A 19,185-nucleotide genomic window follows, 5' to 3' on the forward strand; every position below is an offset into this window, starting at 1 on the left:
ATTCGCATTTCAAGCCAAGTTTATTTCTAAATGAAATAAACGAAGCGGATAACGTACTATCTATCTCTCCAAAAAAAAAAAAACCAACNTGCATAAACTCCAACAAAAGGGAATATTAAATTTATGAATAATTGCCTATATACCTCTCAAAATTTTAAAAATATCTCATTTATTTCTACTTTTTTTTTTTTCGATATACCCCTCATATATTTCTCCGTTATTCCAAAATAGTCCTACAGTTACCACCCGTTAAATTAACTTGCGTTAAACGTAAGTTAAATATCTACCAAAATTTAAAAAAATTAAAATACCTCTTTTATCCTTAACATAAAGGCAAATAAGAAATGTTGATGATAATATAAAGGTAAATTTGAAAAGACCAAAAATTAAAATGCTTTTTGTGCCCTTAGGGCAAATAAGAAAACTCGGTCATCATAAAAAAGTATATTAAAAATGGCAAAATAGTAATTTAATAGAGATAACAACTATTGCTAACTATTTATTAATAGAATTTAACTCCAGGGTATTTTTGAAATAGGTTGGAACGTAAAAAAAGTATTTTCAATGCTAGCCTTCTAAGAGAGCTAAATTGAAAAGTCGAAAATTTTTCAGAAATATATAAGCAATTATTTAATACAATATTTTTAGTTCAATACTAAATTCAGACCTGGCATACTATGGAGGCATGTTCGGAATATTGACCGACGGGGAATTGTACTAAAACCCTCTAAACTTCAGCATTTTTGCAAACATGCAATTAAATTTTTAATTTAATTTTTAAACTTTATCAAATAATTCAATAGACCCTTCTTTCCGAGTGAAGTTACTAATACTAATTGGGCGGCCTTTTGATCGTTTCATGACACATTTAATCTTGAATAACTTTAAAATGGTAGGAAACAAATATATATTTCTTCTCTTCTAGTTATGATGAGGAGGATCAGAAGTGAATTGAAGTATACAGTAGATATATTTTCAATTTTTTTTAACTTTCATTGTTTTTTTTTCATGTGTTAGAACAAAAGAAATAGCTTTCTTTATTTTTAATTTAAACCTTTACAAGATTTTTTTAACTTTGTGTTTTAATCCTTTACAAGGGCTTATTATGGACTTTTCAAATACCTACCACAATAATTGGAATTCAAATTACATCCAATCTGCGGCAAATTTGAGAACAACATATAGAACTTCATTTTTGAATCAAATTCAATTTTTTCTTGAATATAAAACACAAAGTCAAAAGAAAACTTTCAGTGCAAATTCAAAATTTCAATTTAAATAAAAAAATTAAAATTTGGTTTTAAGATTAGAAGTACAGTTTAGATTCAAATTTAAAAGTTGAATTTAAATTCCAATATCAAAACTTTACATTGCAATAACAAATTCAAAAATCAAATTTAAATTCAATATTTTTTTGAGTTGGATACTTAATAGATTGCGCATTATCTAATTCGGTAAACAAAAAAAAAACTAAACAAAAAATTTTAAAAATTTGTAGGCTGCTAATAAATTTGGTATATGCTGCTAATTACTTTTCAATATTGTGCAGTTCACTAATCTAAATCGATAATCCGATCAGTAAATTACTTCATGTAAAATTTAATCATACCGTTCACTAATTAACCATTAGATTTCAATAACTATGATGTATTCTAGTATTCCTCTTAATTATTAACACGTACATGTTCATAACTATACAAATACCTACACATATACGTGCGTATATACTAACATACATGTACAAATGTATATTGTCACATTAATTTTTTGGTTTTGTTTCGTTTTCTAAACTTGCAATTCAAAATCAAATTAAAATTTTTTTATTAGAAAATTTTGAAACCAAACCAAAATTTTCAGTAGTCCTAAACTGAATGTAAACTGAACTAACATTGTCGATTTAATTTAATTTGATATATTTTTCGGTTTCATGCCCGCCCCTAATCTTCGTGCACATTGCTCGGCTCTCAGCTTGCGTGGTTCCCCCTATCAGTCTATCACAAAACATAAATGTATATTTTTAAAATAAAAGTTAAAAAACAAAATTTTTCATCTAAGCGGGACCACTCAACTCAACCCTAGGGGAACCACTCAACTCTAACTGACTAATATCATTCTGATCCTACAATTTTTCATCTAAGAGTTAAAAACTTGATAGCAAAAAGAGCGTTTTACTATTACTAGTATTTCAGCCTAATTCTATATATATATATATATATATATATATATATATATATATATATATATATATATGTGTGTGTGTGTGTGAATAATTACAAACTACATTAGCATTCGTGCCTGGACAAAGGTCCAATATGTACAAACAAAAACTATATATCCTCTGTACTTCACGATAAAATAATCCAATTGGTGAGGAATTGCAGGGGTGTACTTTGAATGAACAGATAAAGACACCAAGGCCAACTAATTTCCCCATGTGTCACCCTTTAAATTAACCTCTCATAATCCAAATTTCCCCCATGCCTTCACGTGATATCTTTATAAGGCAAGTTGCCTAGTTAAAAAAAAATTCTAAATTCTGTTACAATAAAAATTTAGATATGTATAACTCTTTTAAGTTTCAAAAGTTGAATCTTTAAGCCCTTGTTTGGTTGGGGTTAAGGGGTGGAATAACCCCTTAACCCCCATTTTATCCCCAAACATCCCAAAAAATAGGTGGAGTTAGCTAATCCCACCTCAAATAAATTATTCCGGGTTAGCTAACCCCACCTAACTCCACCAAACTCCAACCAAACACTATTTTTTATTCATAATAACCCACTATCTTTCTTATCACACCTATTCCAATCAATCATTATCCTTCTTTATCAATCATTATCTTCTTATCCCACCTACCCAACCAAACACTATTTTTCATTATTCTAGACTAACTCCAATCCCCAACCAAACACAAAAAAACTTTAACCCCAATTTAACCCTGAACTTAACTCTATCCCTAGAATAACTATTTTTTCCTTAATCCCGAACCAAACGGAGGCTTAAGTGCTTCTAACTTTGCATGAAAAAGATATATGTGCTATCACAGGTATACATAGTTAGTTTTTTTTTTCTAATAGCAATATTTACATAGCATTACTTTATCAAATAACATTGCACTCTATAAAGTGAGAAAAAGATATATATATGCTATCACAGTTTTTTTTTTTTTTCTAATAGCAATACTTTACATAGCAATACTTTAGCAATATTTACATAGCAATACTTTACCCACAGGTATACATAGATAGTTTTTTTTTTTTTCCTGCTTTTTCTGAGGCCCTGGATGCCTCACCTCTGTAGCCAAATTCATCTGTCCAATGAATGAAACAGGTAGCGTGCTACCTATTCTCAAAAAAAAAAAAAAAAAAAAAAAAAAAAAAAACATTGCACCCTATAAAAGACCATGAAGACGTACCCTTTTAGTATCCAAGTGTTCTTTCTCAGACTTAGTGTCTATTGGTTAATTTTTAATTAATCTTCGGGAATGTAAACCACTAAACTATAAACCAAGTTTTGCAGTAGTGGATAGGTCTCTCTATAAACTAACTTAAAGCATTTGTGTTCATACTCTCTAAAATTGTCTATAAAAGGTAGTGGAATGAGTATACTCACAACACTTCACCATAATTAAGTGGTACCTTTCCTTTTTAAAATTTTGCTCTTAATTAGTAACAACATGAGGGTTTCATGTTTTCTCCTATTGTTTCCTTTGGTGATCTTCTTAAGCCATTTTGGAGCTTGTGGAGCACAAGGCCTTGTAGTGAACTTCTACCTGTAGATGAAAATGGCATAAAGTAATTTAAGCCTTGTTAATACACTTTGCTACAGCAATTAAGTGGAAGGAAAATTAAACACTTTCATTCAAAAACTTGATTACAAAAGGCTTACAATTAAAGGACTTAAATAGAATAAGAAACTTGAAGTTTAAGAAAACCTAACCACACATGTTCTCGACTACATCCACTACACATGTGCTCCTAGAAACTAGCTACCATGAACTCCACAACATTAATTACCCACTACTTACACATATTAAGGCATGTACTTATCCACTATCTACATGATCTTAGCCCACTACTTGCACCCACTACTTGCACAATAATAGGGCCACTAACATGATAAGATTTGCATCATTTCCAACACTACCAGAATAGTTGCCCCAGTGCTGAGGCCATTGTGAAGAACATCACTTGGTCTCAGGTCTCATCTAATCCTGCTTTACCTGCTAAGCTTCTGAGGCTTTTCTTTCATGATTGCTTTGTTAAGGTAAACTCAGTGTTTGTAATAATGCATTCATTTGTGTAGAAATGAGAATCATGTTCTGTGTATATATGTTGGTTTAAGCATGAATATATATAATGTTACTAGGGTTGCGACGCGTCGATATTGTTGGACAACCCTCAAAGCGAGAAGCAGGCGGGACCGAACCAGTCGCTGGGCGGATTCGTGCTGATCGACGCTATAAAGGCCCAACTAGAGAAGCAGTGCCCCGGAAAGGTGTCGTGCGCCGACATCATCGCTCTCGTGACCCGGGACGCGCGCCGTCTCTTTTCAAGTAATAAGCTTTACTGAAGAAGTTGATTACTTGTTATAATTAACTCATTCTTAATCAAGATTATTTAGTTTAATTTAAGAATGCCTTCTTAATCAAGAATATTATGATTGAAATTATGCATGCAGTTTAAAGCATCGTTGTGGCAAGTTGAGACCGGCCGGAGGGACGGGACGGTCTCGCTCGCGTCGAACGTCATCCTACCGTCGCCCCTCTCCGGCTTCGACGGCCTCAAACAGAGTTTTGCAAGTAAAGGGCTCAGCGTTTCCGATCTCGTGGCTTTATCAGGTACATGTTACTAGTGACTAACATGCTGGCCTAATATCATATTGTTAAATATAAAAATACGTAAACACCGTTTTCTACCGACTTAAATGTTTATAGAATAACGGTTATTTCGTATTATTTATTCTAGTATCATAGTAATGATCCAATATTTTCAACATCCTATCATTTTTTTTTCTCTGAAAGTTCTAGTTATTAGTCATGACTAAAATACTTTCTACGTACCAAAACTTCCATAAAAATGTCTGCTGAAATTGATCAAGTTTCTTCATATCTTCTTCATCCATCTGACAAACGCAGCTAATATTTTTATATAACGCTGTTTATATATTTTTATATTTAGCACATAGAAAATAAGCGATTATTATTATTCGTCAAAAGGGTGAATCTATATAAGAAAGTGCATTTTACTACTACTTTCAGGTGCACACACTATGGGAAGAGCAAACTGCGCGTTTGTAACCCCGCGGCTCTTCACCTTCAACGGGAACGGCGGCGTCGACCCGCTGCTCGACGCGGCCTACGCAAACTCGCTGAAGAAGACGTGCCCGAGGGCGCCGCCCGCAGCCGCAACCGTGGAGATGGACCCAGGGGGCTCGCTCAAGTTCGACGCAAGTTACTTCGTCGCGCTGAAGAAGAACCAGGGCCTGTTCCTGTCGGACGCCGCGCTCCTCCAAGACCCTGTGGCCGCGAAGCTCGCGTCGGGCTTTCAGGACCAGAAGACGTTCCTCGCGGCGTTCGTGCAGTCGGTGCGGCGGATGGGCGCCGTCGGCGCGCTCACGGGGAACGCCGGGCAGATCAGGAAGCAGTGCCGAGCCGTGAACTCGTAAGAAAAAAAATATTAGAAAAATTAGGAGTTCCTTGAGATTGGAATTTAAAAACTTCTACTCTACCGTATAAAATAATTAATTACTCCAAATGCTTAAGCGTTTGGTTAGTTTAAAAAAAATAAAGGTTCCATAGGAGGGTGGTCTAATCTTTTGAATTTTAGTTCTTATCTTGGAGTAAAAAATTAGTTCTTCGATCTGGTTAATATAAATGGTGAATGAGAGATTAGACCCTCTCTTCTAAGGGTTTCCCATATAATTTCTTTTTTCTTTTCTTTCTTTTTGGGTACAAACCGCTGCTTCTTGTGATCGCGCGAATCTCACCGTTCAACATTCCACGAAGAATAAATTAGTTTTACATTGATCAGTCCTTTTCTGCCCAAAAATGTTTGTTAAATTACACTCATGTTAACTCTTTTCTGCATATACGTATACAATAATTTGAATTCAAAACTTTAAATCCCAAAAGAGATCTAGTGTCAATCAACTATTGTGAGGGACTGTTTGGTTGCATGTTAGTATAACTGCACTATAATTATAACTATATATAGATTCAAATTTGGTGTTTTGTTTGTTACTGTTAGGAGCCGAATTCCCTGATCCTTGACCTAGTCAAAGATCTCTCTCGAGGAGAGTGTCGGGATGCGGAACGGCTACGGTCAGTGACTCCCAAAGTTTGCGCCCTTCGACTGGATCAAGCAATTCGGCTGATGAGAGATCGGATCAGTGAGTTCGAAAATCTTTACTATAGACTCGGTTCGGCTGGAAGAGCTGAATGTACAGAATGCATAAGATTTTGGGTCGGCTGATGAGCCAAATAGATGGAATACACAGTGACTGATCGGCTGAAAGAGCCGAATATCTTTATATATTAAAATGAAGTTAGGAACTCATACAAAATAGAGTATGCCCGAAGGGCATACAGACTCTGAAAATCTAGATTACAACAGAGTGTGCCTGGGGGGCATACAGACTCCAGAAATCTAACTTAAAAACTACTCCTAAAAAAGCAATAAATGCGGGTAAAAAAGATTACATGTAGACTAGTACTCCTAGAAAACCCTAAATGCAGAAAAGGAAAATATTGAAAATGCAGTGGTCTTCTCGTTTAGGGAAGAGAAAGATCTCTATACCACTACAACAAAAACGGTTTATAGCGACGCTTTTAAATGTAGGTACATGTCAAAAAAGTGCTGCTAGCTAAAATTACCGACACATTTAAAAAGTATTGCTATATGTGGGGTCGCTAGGTATATAGTGACAGTTAAAGAGTGTCGCTATAACCTAAAAGAGTGCTACTAATTTACCAATACTTATTTAAGCATTTAGCAACCGCCGAAACTCTATCTCGTTGGCTGCGGTGGCGGAGGGGAACGACAGGAAAGGCTCTTCGTCTAAAATTTCAGTGGATTGAGTGAAGAGAGAAGAAAAGATGGTAATTGATTTTTTTTTTTTTTTTCTTTTCTGTTTGTAATCGGGCCAAATAGATTGGGTGTAGTGGATTGAGTAGAGTAATCTTTTATTTTTTGTTGGATTGGACTTTATATTTAGGCATTAGTAGATGTTTTTTTAAGTTTTAGGATAAATGTGACACTTACTCAAAAGTGTCCCAAACATGTGTCCCTATAACCTAATTCTGTTGTAGTGCTATAACAGACTTCAAAGTTACTATTTATAATATCTTATCAGCCCACATTAATTATTGGTTGGTTATTGTAGTGTGGGAAGTAGTGCGGCCATGATCATGAAAGTTATGCCCCACTTCTCAACCGTTCCTGCCTAAACGCTCTTGATCTTCAGGCACCTTCTTGCCGACTCCTGGTGTACCACATGTCTTTATTTATTTGGCTTTTATATGGGTTAGGTTGGCGTGTTAATTTTTTGGTATCAACAGTTACATTTGAATTCAACAACTAAAGTAGGAACTGCGGAAAGAGCCTCAATTGCGACAGTTGGAACTATACCCAAGTCAGCTGCAATTCCAAGTACTGCAGCATTTGGAAAAAAGTAATTTTAAATAAAAATAAGTTTGCCTCTCTATTATAAACTTTTAAATAAAAAATATTTTTTTCATACATAGAAATAATCTCGTCATCATATATATAAAATGATAAAGTTTTATAAATATTCTTCTCAACATCATACAATCAAATAAATTATTTCTAGTTACAACACTGCTTACTACATCCAAAAATAATGCATATAATTATAACTATTGTACTTTTAACTGCATGTATTTTAACTACATTGTATTTATAATTACATCCAACCAAATAGCCCCTAAGTACATAGTGGTGACATGCATGGTACGTAACTCAAATTTCTATTTTGGAAACATGCAGATATCTATTTCAAAATGTAATTGTATAAGATCTGATTATTTTTATGACTACTTGGATAAGTCTATTTTTTCGTTGGCCAATTTGCATAAAAAATCCACTTATTTTGGGTTTTTACAAAAGCGGGTCACCTTTTTCGTTTTTACAGATTCGGTCCGCTTTCTCAGCAAACTAACCAAAATACTCTTATACAATTTTCTCTCTCCTTATTTTTTTCTCTAGTTCTTTTTTCTTTCTCTTCCCAGAGAGCGGCGGAGACAGAGGCGGAGGCGGAGGCGGCCTACTTCGATTCTGTCGAGCGCATCCTTACCCTCGCCCGCACAACCCCCACCTTCCTTGCCTCCGACCCTGCCGAGGCTGCGCGACGACTTTTTTTTTTTCTTTTCCTCTCAGACTCTCCTCCACCGTCTTCGACGACGACACCTCTCTCGCCTTTCTCCGCCCTTCTCGTCCTCTCCTTCTCCCTCCTCCTCTGCCGCCTCCGACGAAGACGCATCTTCGCCAGCGCCGACACCGACGCCGACGCCGACCCCTTGGAGGTTACTGCGGCACTGCAGCCTCGGAGCGGGGGGTCCTTAGCGGCGTCGTCACCGGTGCCGTGACCGTTGGCAGAGAGGGTTGACCAAAAAAAATTATAGAAGAAGCAAGAAAAAAAAATAAAGATAAAAATTTATAGAAAAAAAAAAATGAAAATAAAATTGTATCGTTAACTGTAAAAAAAATTATAAATTGCACTACTTAAAATGTAAACTGCAACTTTAAGATGAAAATTACACTTTTTAAATAAAAATTACACTCTTTGGAGATATTTACATTGTTTCTCCTCTTATTGCACTCTTTCATATGTAAACTACATTCATTAAAATGAAAGTTACACTCCTTAAACGAAAGTTGCACTCTTTGAGAGATATTTACAATGTTTCTCCTATTCTTGCACTCTTTGAGATGTAAACTGCACCCCTTCAAGAGATATTTATACTGTTTCTCCTCTTGTTGCAGTGTTTCTCCTTTTGTTGCACTATTTCTCCTCTTGTTATACTATTTTTTATCTTAAACTGCACCCTTTAAAAAAAGAAACAGTATAATAAGAGAAGAAATAGTGCAACAAGAGGAAAAACAGTGCAACAAGAGGAGAAACAGTATAAATATCTCTTAAAAGGATGCAGTTTATATCTCAAAGAGTGCAAGAGGAGAAACAGTACAAATATCTCTCAAAGAGTGCAACTTTCGTTTAAAGAGTGTAACTTTCATCTTAATGGATGCAATTTACATCTAAAAGAGTGCAATAAGAGGAGAAATAGTGTAAATATCTCCCAAAGAGTATAATTTTTATTTAAAAAGTGTAATTTTCATCTTAAAGCTGCAGTTTACATCTTAAATAGTGCAACTTATAATGTTTTTGCAGTTAACAATGCAATTTCATCTCTATCCTTCTATTTCTATAATTTTTTATCTTTATTTTTTTCTTGTTTCTTTTATAATTTTTTTTAGTCACCCGTCTTGCCAACAGCCACGGCGCCGGTGACGACGCCGCTAAGGACCCCCAGCTCTGAGGCTGCAGTGCCGCAGCAACCTCCACGGTGTCGGCGTCGACGAAGATGCATTGTCGTCGTAGGCGGCAGAGGAAGAGGGAGAGGGAGAGGACGAGAAGGGCGGGGAAGGGCGAGAGAGGCGTCGTCGTCGGAGACGGCGGAGTAGAGTCAAAGAGGAAAAAAAAAAGTGTCGCGGCGCGGTCTCAGCGGAGTCGGAGGCGAGAAAGGTGGGGGGTGCGTGGGTAAGGGCAAGGGCGAGGGCGAGAGCATGAGGGTGAGAGGCGAGGCGGACCGTTTCCGCCTCCGCCTCTGCCTCCGCTACTTTTTTTCGACGANCTCTGCCTCCGCTACTTTTTTCGGCAAGAGAAAAAAAAAAAGAACGAGTGAAACGAAAATGAGAGAAAAAGAGGAGAGAGAAAAGTTAATAAGGGTATTTTGGTCAGTTTGCTGAAAATTCGGACCGAATCTGCAAAATAAAAAAAGGCGGCTTAGTTTTGCAAAAGCCCAAAATTAGTGGAATTTTTATGCAAATTGGCCTTTTTCGTTTAACAACATATATATATATATATATATATATAGAGCTAGGCTCCTATGCTTTCGAAAGTACAGAGCCTCCGTACTTGTAAGTTGTTTTTAATAATGGGACATCCGATTCGGCGATCGGTTCCGTTAGACATGATCTACGCTATTAGAACTACCTAGAAACCAAATTTCATAAATTTTTTACTTCGTTTGTCTAGTAAACAAGTAGCCTCAAAATAAACGGCTGAAAATAAAAAATCTCATAAAAAATAGTGATAAATGACTCAAATTTCAAATCAGAAGTATTGGACTTGCTATTGATGTTAAGTAGAATTTTCTATTAAATTTTCATCTAATTTGGATACTTCTACACAGTTGAACTTAAAAACGTGCCACTTCGGCCGTTAAAATAGTCATTTTTGAGACCTTTTGATCGCTTGGTAAATCATGTCAAAAAATTATAAAATTTGGTTTCTAAATAGTTCCAATAGGGTAGATTATAGTTAACGGAGCCGATCGTCGAATCGGATTTCCTATCATCGAAAACAACTTACAAGGACAGAGGTCTCCGTACTTTCGAAAGTACAGGAGACTTATACTCTGTATAATTGGATTACTATACACCGTTAAACAAGCAAACGGCTCATATAGGCCGCAAAAAATTGTCGATTTTACGACACTTTGATCACCATGTAAATTTTTTTAAAATTTTATGAAATTTAGTTTCTAGATATTTCAAATACTCTAGATCAACTTCAACGGCTCCGATCATCGATTCGGAATCTCTATAATCAAAAACAATTTAATAGGACAAATTTTTCGATATCATTTACCGTATGATCAAAAGCTCAGAAAATTGATAATTTTTAATAGCCGGTATGAGATATTTGCTAGTTTAACGGTAAAAAAGAATCAGAATAGGTTGAATTTTTAATAGAAAATTCTATTCACTATCTAAATAAAGATCAATAACTCCAATCTTAAATTGAACAATCCGATCATCCATTTTTAGGATGTCATTCAATTTTAACCGTTCATTTTATACCTACTTGATGGACTTTATAATGATTTGAAAAATTACGAAATTTATTTTCTAGAAGTTTTAAATACTCTAGATCATGTTTAATGGTGTGGATCGTCGATTCGAAAAGCCCGACATCAAAAACCACTTATAAGTATAAAGGGCTCTATACTCATAAGAGTATAGTAGCCTTACTCTATATATAGAGTTGAGCTAGAATACTATCGATAACAAACGAGTTTCGTTGCCACCCATTTATTTTCGATGATGAAGCCTTCAAATAGATGATCGGTACTGTTGAACATGATCTACACCACTTGAATTGTTTAGAAATCAAATTTCATACATTTTCGATATTATTTTCTTATCCATTGAGTGAACACAAAAATGAACGGCTGAAAATAAATATTATTTAAAAAATGATGATAGGAGTCTTGTAATCATGATCAACGGTATAGATCTTGTTTTAAATAGTTTAAAAAATTTTCTAACAAAAATTCAATTGATTTGGATATCTTTACGTCATTAAAAGAGAAAACATCTCATATCGACCATTAAAATTACAAATTTTGAAATCCTTTGATCACTAGGCAAATGATGTTGAAAAGATTTGAAATTTGATTTCTAAACACTTCAAATGGTATAGATCATGTTCAACGGTGCCGATCATCGATTTGGAGACTCTATTATCGAAAACAAATGGGTGGCACCGGAAGCCGTTTGCTTTTGATAGTATTCTAGCTCAACTCCTATATATATATATATATATGCTGGGGCTACTATACTATTATGAGTATAGAACCCCTTGTACTCATAAATTTTTAATCGTTAATTGATGGGATGTGTGGCTAGGATGATGGTGGTCCTCACTTAAAATGATAGTGGTCCCCTAGGGTTGAGTGGGTAGTTAGTTAAATAGTACGATCTAACGGGTGAAAATGATTAATGGAATAATTCTAAGAACCGAAAACTTATGAGTATAAGGGAGCCAATACTCATAAAAGTATAGTAACCGGACTCTATATATATATATATATATATATAGAGAGAGAGAGAGAGAGAGAGAGAGAGAGAGAGAGAGCGCTAGACTGATATGCTATCAGTAGCACGGAGGCCTCCGTGCTACCAAGTTGTTTTCAATGATGCCACTTCCAAATCGACGATCGGCTTCGTTAGACTTGATCTACACTATTAAAAGTATTTTGAAACTAAATTTCATAATTTTTCGGTATCATTTACCTATCAAACGAGTAGTCTAAAAATGAACGGCTGAAAATAAAAATCTCATAAAAAATGATGATAGAAGACTTGAATTTAAGATCAGAGGTACTGATCTTACTCCAAATAGTAAAAAGAATTTTCTATAAAAAATTTATTTGATTTGGATTGTTTTACACCGTTAAATTTACAAATGCATCACATCAACCATTAAAATTGTCAATTTTGAGACCTTTTGATCACTAGCCAAATAATGTCGAAAAATTATGAAATTTAGTTTTCAAATATTTTTAATAGTGTAGATCAAGTTTAACGGAACCGATCGTCGATTTGGAAGCCGCATCATTGAAAACAACTTGGTAGCATGGAGGCCTCCGTGCTATCGATAGTATACCAGTCTAGCTCTATAGTCTCTGTTTGACCTGGCAAAATTTTTGCACCCAGAAGTTGTTTGGGAAGACCAAACTACAGTATCAGATTGCTACTAAGGCTTAGTTTAGTATTGAAGCTCATCTAACGCTATTAGATAAAATAAAGTTAGGATAATAGTATATAGAGATAAATTTTTGCGTTCTCCGATGGAACTGCAAAAAATATATCGTAACTGACTCATCGTGATATGCGAAAAGCAATATTATATACAGAAACAAATATGATATTTTTTTATCATACTTTCTCACTGTACGTAATGTAATATCCCGCAATTCCAAATAAAGCCTAAGTTTGGCCAAAGGACTGACCGCAGAAGCTCTAAAGATGGAGCTTCTGCGGCACAAAAATGTGGCATGCAGTTAACTACTTACATTTTTCCCAAATAATAAAAATACCATTGAACAAATTAGTGAATTCGTATTTTTTTTTATTTTTTATTTCACTCTATCTCTCCCTCCCAATGCATTAATCTCTTTCATCCCCTCCCTCTCCTGTCCTCTCTCTCCCTTTCCCACACAAACTATGATATATTGAACTTTAGCTAAGAATATCATAGTTTAATATATCATAGCTATGATATATTGAACTTTAGCTAAGTTAGTAAAGTGCAGATTAAATCACCGACCGTCCCTAAAGCAAGTGGCAAAGGGCTTGGTGGTTGGTACCTAAGTTCGAATCCTAGTTGATTCATATTTCCAACTAAGTTTATTTCTAAATGAAATAAACGAAGCGGGTAGCGTGCTATCTATCTCTCAAAAAACAAAGAAAAAAAAGAAAAAAAAGAAAAGAAAAGTAAAGTGCAGATTAAATCATGCTAGACATGATTAAAATGGGTTTAGAGATGTCTAGATTGAATTTGGATAAAACTAGAATCAATTCGAATCAAAAGGAAATCCCGAAAAGAAGTGAAGTAGGAGTTTTAGACTTTTCAGATGGCAAGAACAAGGATTCAGGCACCTGAAATAGTTTTGGACGGTCCGACTGAGTGTCCGAACCATCCGGACGCTCTTCCAGAGAGCATGGCACCTGGATTACCCTGCGAGTGCCCGAAAATATTTTGGAACCTCAAAGAAGGCGTTTGAAACCTTTCCGACTCCCAACCTGAGAGCTCTGGTGGGCGCAGGATTAAATATTCGAGCATCAGAATTGTCCTGCAAATGCCGAAAGATCTTTCGGACATTCCTCGTGGACTCCAAATCCCTTTTGAATCCTCAACTCGAGAGCACAGGTTATGTACTGGAATAAAAAATCGAGCAGCTAGAACTGCTTCAAGTGTAGCAACGTAAATGCACAGTGAAATTTCGAGATTCCGAACACTCGAAAGTTCAGCTGGGTATCCGAAACTTAGCGCGCGCGCGCAGAGAGAGAGAGAGATGTATAATTGTAAATAAGAAATTTTGAGTGGTTTATATGCTATTATAGTGCTACGATAAAATCAGACTTTCACCGGCCAACCCGAACATTTCCTATTTCTCCGATTTCACTTTCTCTCCCTCTCATTTTTTTAAAAAAGAAACAGAACGCCATTTTTTCTTCCATTGTTGGAGTTTGGGGATTTATCTCCTTGGAAGTTTAAAGGAGGTATAGAGCTCTAGGAGAGTGAAGGCAACCCTCTCAAACTATTTTTCTCGCGCTAGGAGGTGGAGAGGTGAATTGGTATTTTTAAGCTTTAGTTAAGGTTTTCCCAAATAGGGAATTTGGAGATTCTAACCTAGTTTACAATTCTTTTTAGAAATTTCCTTGGATTTCTAAGGAAATCCAAAAGAATGTGGAGAATATCATCGAAATAAGTTTAATCTCCCATTTGTCTAAAACTCTCTTTAGTTGCATGTATATATTATAAGTAATATGTGAGCTAAATAATAATTTAGTTGCATGCTGAGGGATCTAGTTGGTCAAAATAGCTTGTGTGAGCATTAATTTGATCTAAGAAAATAGGGTTTTGGTCCTTTTGGACCCTTTGTATGTTAAAAATGTTAGAACAAATACAACAACGAAAATCCGATTGCGATTAAAAATCTAACTAATTTGTAATAAAGATAAAATTGAACTTACAGATAAACGCAAATATTTCAATAAAGATTTGATCTTATCCGGAAGCGTGCGAGGCACTGTTCTAAGGCTTATTCCCGTCCTTCGTGCAAGATTAACCGAAAACACCGCCCCAAGATACGACCGGAATTTCTCCTCCTACGGACACGAACACGAAAGAGGTTGACGAAATTTCTTTCAACACCCGATGATAAAAGATAAAAAAAAAAAAAAGTGAATGAAGCTAAAAAAAATTAAAAGGGAACTATTGAAATTATCTCTTTTCTCTGTATTCTCCTTGGTAGTGTTCATCATGTCAATGAACAGGTAAAAAACTATATAAAAATCCATGTGAACGTCACTTCAACGTTCCAAAGAAAAAGACATTGGAAGTATTGCGCATCACCCACGGAACGGACGCGCGCTCGCGCGCGCGGAACGGACTCGCGAGCGAAACGACAGCGCATGATCTTCATGATCGTAACGTCCTGATTAAATAGATTCATAAAAAATTTAATAATTAGGAAAGATAATTAGTAATAATAAATTAAGGGATTTTGAATTTTTCTCCTACAAAAAAGTGAATATGTGACATGCACGAGAGTAAGTTAAGTGGACCTTGGAATATAGGTGTAATAAGAGTGGCATTTAACTTAGGTTGGAAATCCAGGAATGAACATAGTAACATTTAAATTCTAGGTTAAATTTGAGCTAGAGCTCTGATACAAATTTTCTTTTGTACACTCCTGTTATCCTTTTTGAGGCATGTGGTTTGTAGACACTTTGTATGTGTGGGGTGAGTCATCGTACATACGGCAGGTCTGTTTGCATATCCAAAAACTTCCCCTATAACTCAGGGCGTAATAAAGTTACACCACAAAAGACAAGAGTTGTATCATTATTTGAGAAGTTGCAACTTAGTCTTAAAACTATGTATGCAAGTTAGTCTTCTCAAACAATGCACTTTAATTTCAAACAATGCAATTTCTATTTTTTTATACAACTTAATTAATCTCAAATAATTTTAAATAATGCAGCTTATTCTCAAATAGCGCAATTTCTGTTATTTTATGCAACTTAAATTTAAATAGTTATAAATGGTAGAACTTTAAGTTCAAACGGTGCAACGTAATCTCAAATAGTGTAACATATTTTTCTTCTCTTTCTTCTCTATTCTTGGTCTTTTCTGTAGTGATCACGGCACATAATGACCTTCTCAAGATAGAAAAATATATTTTTTCTTTTTTCTCTTTTTTCTTTCTTTCTTCCACCCTCTACAACCTTTTCTACTAATGCGCCTCCACCTCAACCTCCGCTGCAGCAGCCACCCTCACACTGATGCACTCTACTTCCCTATCATACTCAAATCTTACGGCACCCTCAACGTCGTCGCCGTCTATGGTCATGCAATATCCTACAGTCTCACCTCTATGATTTTTGTTATATCCGAGCCTGCATTGTCACCATCGATGTCGGTGGAGGTGTAGGCGAGATAGGAGAGAGGAGTACGTGCATCATCGATGTGGGGGTAGTGGAGGAGGAAAAGGGAGAGAAGAGGAAAGGGGAGTAAAAAAAGAAGAAGAAACAACGAAAAGAAGAAAACGATAAAGTACGAACGAAATAGAGAAAGAAGAGAAAAATATACAATAACATATTTTAATCAATTTACTAAAAATTCTTATTTTATTTATAAAATTTTAAAAATAATATATTTTTTTAAAAAAATAAATAAAATAAATAAAATTTTTAACACAAATTAGCCTAAAAAAGAGAAAAAGAGTCGTGTATTTTTTATCTTCGGAGAAATAAGAGTGTAAAAGTGCCCACTTTCTTGTCCTCAACAGCCTACTTCACGTGGCATCCCCCAGCAGACTGACAGCGCAGAGATCGGACGGCATCTGGCTGCCCTTTCCCTTCGGAGGGAAATGTCAGGTCAATCTTCCTTAATCCCCGGAGTAACGACAAATAATGGTTGACCGTTGACTCGGATATGATGTTTGAACTCAACGAATTTGAATCTGAAATTAAGCAATTAGATCGGCCGTCTCTAGAACAAGTGGCAAAGAATTTGATAGTTGATATCCGAAATTCAAATTTGAATTCTAATTGATTCATATTTTCAGCTAAATTTATTTCTAAATAAAATAAACGAAACAAATGGCGTACTATCTATCTCTCCAAAAAAAAAAAGAAAAAAAAGAAATTAAGCAATTAGGATAGGATGAGCGCTACTACGTACGTACGTGTCTCTAACACTACAATAGTAAGTTGTACATGTTATTAATTTTATTGATATAAATATATGAGGTATGAGCATTAATTAACTGCTTTATGCAGCTGTTTAAGATTTACATGTGTTGTCACCACACCAGCAATTAATGTGCAAGAATGGAAATCCAAATTGCATTTCTCGATTAGCAATATTGCTCTCTAACACCAATGATCAAATCATTGAGAAGCTCTCCGAAACTCAAACCATTTGGTATATATGATGTGCAACTGGTAATATAGTTCATGACTAAATTATCAATTTTCTTTTGAAAAACTTGTTGTCTAAGTATTAAAAATTAAGCAGCAAAACTCAAATTGTTATATACGAAAAATGTTGCACATGAATATATATCAACTATGCTAGATACAGTCAATAGCATTATATAATTTTGAAGATATAGATTTTTAGTATAATTAATTTTACGGTATTTGATTAATGTTTGAATTTTAGAGACATTGATGTACAAACCACGGTCCAAGCAACTAACACGATCTCTTCAACCACCAAATATATATAGCGTTTCTATTCGTGGTAGCGAGTTAACAGTTGACCCCTATACTCCTCTTGGGCAATCTAAAATTGGGAAAATGGGTCAAAGAAAACAAAAACCATAGAGAGAGAGAGACAGAGAGAGAGAGAAATATACAGATATAAAAAGAGGAAGAGAGAGAGAAAGAAAAAAAAAAAAAAAAAAAAAACAAGGTGGGGAGAGAAGGGGTTGATCGATTCGATCGTCGGCCCTGCCTTTGCAGACTGAAGGGAGGGTGTTCAAGAAGAAAGAAGACCGACGCTGCATTATTTCATTCTCTTTCTTCCCGTGCTCGCTTCCTTCCCTTCAAAACATAAAACACATTTTTCTGCTCCTGATGTTTTTCCATGCCATGTCTTCTCTTCTCTCCAACTGCGACGTCGTCAGTTTCTCTAACGGCCGCCATAGTTGCTCGCATTCTCGTTTCACAACGTAGCAATTAAGCCAGAAAAGGAAGCAAGGAGTAGACCGCAAGAACTATATATATAGGTACGTGTACATGCTTTGATTCTTAGAGGATAAATTATTGCATGTTTTGTTCTCGAACTTTAATTTATTAAAATTTTTGCTTAAATTTTTTTTTTTTTTTTTTAGAGATAGGTAGCACGCTACCCGCTTCGTTTATTTCATTTAGAAATAAACTTAGCTGGAAAGGTGAATCAATTAGGATTTGAACTTGGGTCTCAGGTACCAACCATCAAATCTTTTGCCACTTACTCTAGGGACGGTCAGTATTTTTGCTTAAAATTTTAAACTATGTTAATCAAGTCTTATAATCTATTTTAGTTGATTAAATAATAGTGTGTTATTAATATGGAAATAATATATATAGTAATATTGTGATCGGTGATGATGCGTCAATAATTAAGATATCACATCACTTTTATCTCAACGATGCGTTAATATTTAGTCAACTAAATTGGATTATGAGACTTAATTATAATAATAATTTTAAAAATTTGAGTAAAAAATTGTGATAAACTAAAGTTTAATATCGACCCCTTAGTTTGAGGATCAAGTGTGTTATTTACCCTTTCTAATATTATATGCTTTTTATACTGTGAAAATATAGCACTTCACCACCATCTTGTTTATGTTTTAGTTTTCTTTAAGAATCCGTGGCTAGAGTGTACAGTAAAAATGTGATACATTTTATAAACCACACACACAGATTAATCCGGTGCTTTTATAATCATGTGATTTGGACTAATTTGCTGCCCAGTTGTTAGGAAGATCGATGTAGTACTTCGCCTGTTATAAGCTACAGAAAAGTAAAATATGTTTGCAAGATATACTATGTACCGAGTGCTTTCTAAAATTTTTTTTCTTTTATAATTTATTAATTGCATGTATATACGCCATTTTTATTCTGTAGCTAATCACCATTAGGATGAACAATGCCACGATTAGAAGCAACGACGAGTTACAGCATCCTGAATCTAACTCGACGCCCTTAAGGTAACACATGCATGCCTACCGACCCCTCCCACCACCACCACCACCACCACCACCACCACCAAAACCACCAAAGGCTGCTCCCGATGGCCGTCGCGGTCGACCACCACCACGGCTTCAAGCCTCCGGCCTGGAGACGCCATTGCCGCCTTCGCTCGTTTCCTCACGCCGAC

At 35.3% G+C, this 19,185-nt stretch overlaps 1 protein-coding gene across 1 annotated transcript; it reads left to right on the forward strand.

Annotated features, from left to right (window-relative positions):
- Nucleotides 3,315-5,664, forward strand: LOC109709093 (peroxidase 24-like). Its single transcript, XM_020231164.1, is given in 6 exon segments — nt 3,315-3,327; nt 4,121-4,263; nt 4,366-4,533; nt 4,535-4,552; nt 4,678-4,837; nt 5,258-5,664. Coding segments are annotated over 6 exon segments (909 nt in total).

The sequence above is a fragment of the Ananas comosus genome, linkage group 4 (assembly GCF_001540865.1).
Source record: "Ananas comosus cultivar F153 linkage group 4, ASM154086v1, whole genome shotgun sequence".
NCBI lineage: Eukaryota > Viridiplantae > Streptophyta > Magnoliopsida > Poales > Bromeliaceae > Ananas > Ananas comosus.